The sequence below is a fragment of the Salmo salar genome, chromosome ssa12 (assembly GCF_905237065.1).
Source record: "Salmo salar chromosome ssa12, Ssal_v3.1, whole genome shotgun sequence".
Taxonomy (NCBI): Eukaryota; Metazoa; Chordata; class Actinopteri; order Salmoniformes; family Salmonidae; genus Salmo; species Salmo salar.
Window position 1 is genome coordinate 43,092,526 of NC_059453.1, and position 7,636 is coordinate 43,100,161.

A 7,636-nucleotide genomic window follows, 5' to 3' on the forward strand; every position below is an offset into this window, starting at 1 on the left:
GATGTCTGCTCGCCCCTTGCGCTTTCTTCCAGTTGGCCCCACTTTATTTATTTATTTATTTATTTTGTTTACATTTCATTTTAGGACAAATACCTGAATTAAAATAAAAATGAATGACCCTTCATAAGCGAGCAGCCAAAGGATTGATCTAAGTGGCGTGGCCATTTGACCTCTGACCCCTAGTGACTCATGATGCAGTTTGATGACCTCAGAGGGGAGCTTCGCAGGTTTCCTGGTTCGATTTCAGTCTTTGCTTCAGGGAAACCAGTGCTGACTGATTGCAATGCAGGCAGGGTGGGGAAGTGGCACATTACGAACCAAAAAAAAAGCAACCACTATTGGCATACCGTACTAAACCATGTCGCTGTTTAACCTTGACATAACACTTTCATGGCGTTATGCCTGTCGTAACATTTTATGACTGTTCATTACAATAAAGCAAATCAGTACTTGAAATTAAATGTCATGTATAATGACGACAGACATGCTAATGACAACTACATAATGTGGGTATCCTGTCAATTTGCATGAAGTGAAGAGCTACATTTTCCTCCAAACTTTAAACATTTCAACATTTCTGTTAATACAATGCACTTCGTACATAAATTGAAGGCATTGCAAGCTCCAATAATTCTCATTCTCCCCTAACATATTTGGTTGCTTTGTTTTTGTACACTACCTTACCCATCTAATGACCTCTTACCGTCTAGACTGGGTGCTCAGATGAAAGCAAACAGAACCACTCAGACAAAACAAATAATACTGAATATTCCAAATGGTGTTCCCTTAGGGTTGGTACCTTACATCACCCCCTGTCCCCATCTGAAATGAGCTCCTACTGTTCCAGAGAGATGCCTGTGTCCAATGATGGAGACCCACATAGACCTTCCTCGTGCTGCCATTGGCTGGGTGTTGGTCCCCTTGGAAATGTTCAGTGTTTATGTGTGCCTACCTGTGATGACAGATTAGGCTCCGTCTGTGCTGTCAGTCTGCCTAGACTTGCCCTAGACTGACTCACAAAATGACAGACATATGGATGATAATGTTGACAGAGGTGTCGCGGAGAGTGTTGCAATATACCTACTATTTGCCTTTTGATAATGTAGTAATTGTTTAACTTAGAGAAATGTAATGGGGTTTTTTTCTTCTTTTTTTTTCTTTAAACAAATATATTTTTGCTCCAATTCATTGTACACGCATATAAGGATTTTGCTGTATGAATAACAGAACATTTATTCCATGGTTTGACCACCAGGTGTCTTCACTAACGATATTGTCAACCATAGTGAATCAGGCTTTGGAGACAATAGCCCAAACCAGGTCGGGCATCACTTTGTTTCAATGCAGCCAGTACCACAGGTTTCTGCACTTTATTTAAACTGGTAGAGTTGATGGGAAGTACTTTTAGGTGACCAAGTGCCAGAACGATGCCTTTGCTCCTATTCACTATTAGAGAACCCTTTAGTCATCTTCAACATGCCCTATAGTACTTAATGTGGAATATATGCCTCTAGCTTTTGGCGGAACCATTTTGAAGACGAGTACAAGGAGCAACCAGATGGGGACAGGCTCAAAGGCATCACCCTGGGCAAGAACCTTCTTTACCTTCGTCCACCCTCCCAACTTCAGCATCCTTGACCAGTGTGAACCTTACGGAGAACATATTAGGACAGCTGAGATTAAAGCCATCCTAATATGGACACCGTAGAGTGGACCTGGATGGGTTAAATTCTGCCATATTACCTATTGGTCTATATACCCAAATCACTATAGATTCCCTTCACCACTACATGCTCAGTTTCTAGATGTGTGCCTTTGAGGATTTTGTGGTTGAGACTTTTTTTGTAATGTGTTATAGCGCAATTTTCTTCCTCTGGATTCTGTTGCCTTTTTCACATGAAACAAATCGCCCTTGTTATTTACAATACCAAAAAAATACAATAGAGAATTGACTCCCATGTTCTATCATATGATGATAATTTCCAACTTTGCTGCATGCATACCGATAAGAGTAAATATCAACCTTGAAGCACTAAAGTAAACCAAATGGGTGAAGCATGGGATGGAGAGGTTTCTAAAGGCCCAGGTCTATGAATATAGAACATAGCAAACAGAACCTGTCCTATTATGCAGTACATGTCCCACTACTGCATTATGAAACAAGGGTTCGTACTTTGCTGCATTGTAATCATCGTCTGCTTTAGATTCCGATATTTCTTTCAATAAGTTACTGTTGAGGGTTTCAGTGTGGGGGAAAAAAGCATTTCCAAAGAAGGAATCATCCTAACCAGACTCTTTTAGACTGTCAAGACTCAAGAGTCAAAATGACTTGAACTTTGTTATTTTCCTTTGTTTTGACAGTTTTTTTTTACTGTTCTGTTGCTTTGCTTGTTTTGCCCTTCAAATTAGCATTGCTTTGAGTCTTTTCTTTTTTGAAATAAATAAATGAGCGATGATAAAAAAAAATATATGGTTGTAGTATAAGCATATTTATCAAACTCTTAAGCAATTTATTAACTGTACAGAAAAACCGACTATCCTGGTGCTTATTTTGTTATGACGCTTTGTGTACTGATGAAGAGGTAATGTTGTACTGTCTATATAAAATCAGTTCTATTCTATAACATGTTCTATGCCGAGATGTATTGCAGTAAATATATAGATGCCTACTGTTGTCGACAATAATTGCTTATGTGTATCAACATTGTTTATTTAAATTTATATTGGATCCTTAAAGTGTTACTGGGTTTGTATCTCTATTTGATAAGAACAGGAGACCATGTCTATAACAGAACATGCTATGAATCTGATACATTTCAATTAGCCCCCAATTAAACAAGTAAAAAGATTTTATAAAAACTGTCTGCTTTTTGTCTTTTTACTCACTCACCCTGAAGAATAAAACATAGACATTAAAACACAACGTATTTAGTTTATTATTTCTCATTGTTGCATTGTCGAGAATTAGACAAGAACCTGCAAGTTAGCATTTAGTTGGATGATGTATACCACGTGTATCCTGTACATATGACAAATAAAACTAGAAACTACACAATTTCTTATGATGCATGTTGTAAGTGTATAACTGACAATCACAGGTTTCACTGCTCTGAGGATGTACAATATAAGTAAAGTCCTAACATTGTATATGGTCAGTTACTGATACTTTACCAGTTTAATCAGTCTTGCTTATTTGACAGTGATATTGGTTACTACCACAAGATGGCAGTTGTACACAACTGTTGGAGCAAAGCTCCGCTGCAGCTTTCCCCCCATGCTAGTGTATACCAGTTGTAGGCAGTGACACTCAGTATCCAGCAGGAGGTAGGCTTTTATAATTTATTCTTATTACTAGACCACACACAGTATACGAAACTGAGTACTAGCTATATACTAATGCTATATTCCAAATCGACCCCTAGCCCCTACTCCCTAGCCAACCAAACAAATATATAAATATGTAATTGCACTGAACTATATCTTTTAATGTGACAAACTTGCAGTTACAGTTACACAGAAGCATATGATTTATTTTACTAAGCTGCAGTACAGGTTAAGTTTTGAATTCCCCCAACTGACCCCCAACTGACCCCCTATAGCCCTCAAACTCAACTCTGGACATTGCAGCCAGTTCCACTGCTTTTTTTCATTGTTCCCCTCTAATCAGGGACTGATTTAGACCTGGGACACCAGGTGTGTGCAATTAATTATCAGGTAGAACATAAAACCAGCAGGCTCCGGACCTCGTAAGGTAAGAGTTGAATACCCCTGCCCTACAGCATATTCAAATTCACAATACACAAGATTTCCAGTTGTTAATGGTCATTTCAATTGACAATATACCATTGATTCTTAAATAATATAACTTATTATTTCACTTTATAAGGAATTTGTCTTAGAAGATTATCACCCTATTGTAACCCTAAATCTAAAGTTGTATAACTCAAATTTGTATGTTTTTGTTGTCAAATGAATAGCTTCAAAATATGTTTAAAACCCATTTTGATCTCAATGACTGTCAATCATTGCATGCATAGCTCTGTGCATATGAGTTTCCCAGACCCATCCCTCAGCTTAATACCAAACAAAATGGTGGGGCTGCTGTTAAGGTGAAACACAAACTCAGGATTGTGGCTTTAAGGAATCCCACATTATCCTGTTTAATGAATGATCCAAAGGGTGGAACAGAGTGAACACTGTTTCCTACAAGTCAGTTCTCTCACTCAAGACTTATGTAACGGTTCTTGATAGAGGAATCGAGGGAATTGAGTTTATGATTAAACATCACAGTATCAAATAGGTCAACATTTAGCATTCATTTCCTCCGACAATATAGTCTGTTAGAAGCAGCTCTCCCTTTTTGTCTGGTGATGGTGTATTCTTGTAATGTTGTATGACATGGGCAAAAATAATTATGTTTTGGTACCAACAAATGCCATGGTATTAACTTGTTTTTGAAGCAAGTCCTTGATTAGAATAGAACTCTGAATCCAAATAATACTTCACATTTCAGTCTGTGAAAATAAGGTTCAAATAAATAATGTTAAACTATTTTAAAGGTAAAATCTGTGATTTCTACATTAATTGTACAGTTACAGAGATATAAATGGCATTCCTCCCCCAAACATACCTCCCCTGATATTGGTAATGATGAAAGGTTAGCATGTGTTGGCGGTATGATCTTTGTGCCTCTAACTTTTTCCCTCATCCTTTTTCAAGATTCATTCAGGATAATCCGTAATCATGGTAGCATCCATACTAATGTAGAAATGTTCAGAAATATATTATATTCTTATTTGCAATAAAAGTGACTGTCAAATGACACTACATTATCTACGATTTAATTTCAATTGGGCACAACATAATCTGAAACACAACCAAAACAAGCTGCAAATGCATCCAACAATTTTGTAGAGTCACAAGCTTGGTATAGTCATTGCATGTTAAGAACATGGACCCAAATACTACACTTTTGGCTACTTTAATACACATATAAGTGTAAACTTTTGGTTCCCTAAAATGGGGGACTATGTACAAAAGGTGCTGTAATTACTAAACGGTTGAACCGATAAGGATGAAAATACCCTCCAATTAAAGCTGCACTTTAACGTCATAGTAATTGTATCATTTCAAATCTAAAGTGCTATAGTACAGAGCCAAAACAACAAAAATGTGTCTGTCCAAATACTTTTGCACCTCTCTGTGTATACCGATTGATTCTTGACGAATATAACATAAATGCCTCATGAGTTTAGTTAAACTTTCATACCCCATCAGAACCCCAAATATAAGATTGTTTTACTCCGTTGTTTATTAACAATGTAACTGTAAACAAACACTGTAGCCTCAAAACATGGACCGGGATTTCAATCCGATCTCTGATTTAGACAATGTGCCATTTAAAACTAATTCCAATTGAGCCATATTATGCAGCGTTTACCGTGAATGATGGTCTCCGTGGTACATTGCCTTTAAAACGTGCATTTAAAAGTCCCAAAATGTGCTCCTTCAAAGCTTAATAAACAAAATTATATTGGCAAGATCAGTTTGCAGGTCTCTCTTTTCTTTTAACAAATGCTTTCAAAACGTGAAATACATTGGGACTAGAAAAGAGAAGAGAATATGAGACTTTGATCATATAGATTAGGACATGCAAAGGAAAATGTTTTATAATGGAAAACCAGGTTCCCTCCCTTTTTCAGTCCATTTTCCATCCATTTCAGTTTGGTGCCTAATTAATACAACCCTGGTTTTCCTTTTATGGCAACCTGTCGTCATGTTCCGTAGTTCAGCCATATCTTATGCGGTAGTTAAAGGGTACCGAAGAGTTATAAACTCAAATGTGTCTTGCAAAACCTCTGCTAAAGAATGATTCAAACGAAAAGCCATATCAGTTACAATACAAACCATTCAAACCTTTTAGATAAGCTCTCAACTTTGGTGCGTACATTGTATGTTTTTAGCATTGAGCAATTCAGCTGTGCGCAGGCTAATGCTATCGCCACGCTATCTCCCCTGAGCAAATATTATTTAGGATCCCGCAGGCTCTTACATAATTTAATTGCTCACTTTGCATAAAAAACATTGTGTTGACAGGGTTGCAAAGTAATAAACTTCTCCTATGAATAAAATGTAGGCTGAATATTGCACTGGATTACACCCAAAGGTCATTTAGGTTATATTATAAAGTATATTTACATATTGGGTGATAGTGAATGATAGGGCTGTGTGTTAAATAGTTTATACCTGTAATCAAGAAGGCAATTGTACACAATAGAGTTGCTAAATTTACTTCTATAATTTATATGATATTGTCACAAAAGGATGTACTATTTTCATTCCCTTCAAAAAATAAACTTTTCACTGTTGCTTTAAATCTGTCAATAACGATTGTAGCATCCAGTCAAATCATTCTAATATGTTACTTAAATTGACGCACCGGTGCAAAATGGTATATCACACACGGCATTTTTGAGGAACAATGGAAAAGTAATTCTGCTTTAAAAGTTGATAAACTTGTAAACTCACACTTGAGAAAATGGCCTTTGAATGTTTTCGTATCAAGTGAAGAGCTCTAATTTGTCTACATCCATTCAGCTTCATTCACACCCTCTTAAGCTTTAGCCCCACCCATCTCGTTTCGCTCTCGGAGCATTCAGAGCGCACACTTGACACTCTGGCCAATGATTTGTTTACCTCTGGATAACATAAAAACAGCCTCTGCTGGCAACAATTTCATTACGTTTTTTTGCCAACATTTACCGACACCGCCCATATTCATCGGGTGTTGTACACTTTAGCTTAAGACATGTAGCTAGCTAGATAAACAATGAACCTAGCTAGGTAAACAACGTGTAAGATCACACACATCACGAAATGTTAGCTAGCGAGCCAGCCAGCTAATGTTAGCTAGTTAAACAGCAATGAACATAGTGCCAAATCATGTTGTTACTATCCTGCATGAATCTGCTGGGAGCTAACCAACATTAGGCTCAAGCTAACATTAGACTCTAACTAGCAAATCAAACGGCTCTGGGATACGAATAATAACGTCAGCTAGGGAGACCTAGCTAGCTGGCTAACAGTACACTTTAGCTTAAGACATGTAGCTAGTTAGCTAGCTAGCTAGGTAAACAATGAACCTAGCTAGGTAAACTTGTAAGATCACACACATCACATAACATTAGCTAATGAGCCAGCCAGCTAACGTTAGCGAGGTAAACAACAATGAACATAGTGCCAAATCATGTCGTTACTACCCTGCATGAATCTGCTGGGACTTATTAGGTACATTTGTATTTTAAACTACACATATTAGCTACTAATTACTAGTTTGTACATCTGTATATAAGTAGCTAATAAGGTCTTTATTCTGTGTTATTAGCAATGTATTAGGCCTTAATTAAGTATTTTCTTATTCAAAGTTCTGATTTAAAGACACACTATGGAAGGTTAGATGCTAATTGTTTATATAAAATGTTTACTTGATTGTTGAATACATTTCTTATCTCATGAAACATTTTCAGTTTCATGCAAGCATTGTATGCTGTTTCTCATGAGTGTGGGGAGGTGTGCCCCTTTGCTTTTCATGTTAGATAACACACCATACAGCCAGCATTCATATTTATGAAAATAT

General features: G+C 37.0%; 1 protein-coding gene across 3 annotated transcripts in view; it reads left to right on the forward strand.

Moving 5' to 3' along the window:
* The window catches only part of pmepa1 (prostate transmembrane protein, androgen induced 1), a 93,339-nt gene extending 90,416 nt beyond the window's left edge, over positions 1-2,923 (forward strand). For all 3 annotated transcript variants that reach the window (XM_014131693.2, XM_014131691.2, XM_014131692.2), the window contains one exon: positions 791-2,923. In XM_014131693.2, the coding sequence (XP_013987168.1) occupies positions 791-1,013 (223 nt within the window). In that variant the 3' untranslated portion in view covers positions 1,014-2,923. The remainder of the gene's footprint in view (positions 1-790) is intronic.
* Positions 2,924-7,636: the final 4,713 nt, after the last annotated feature.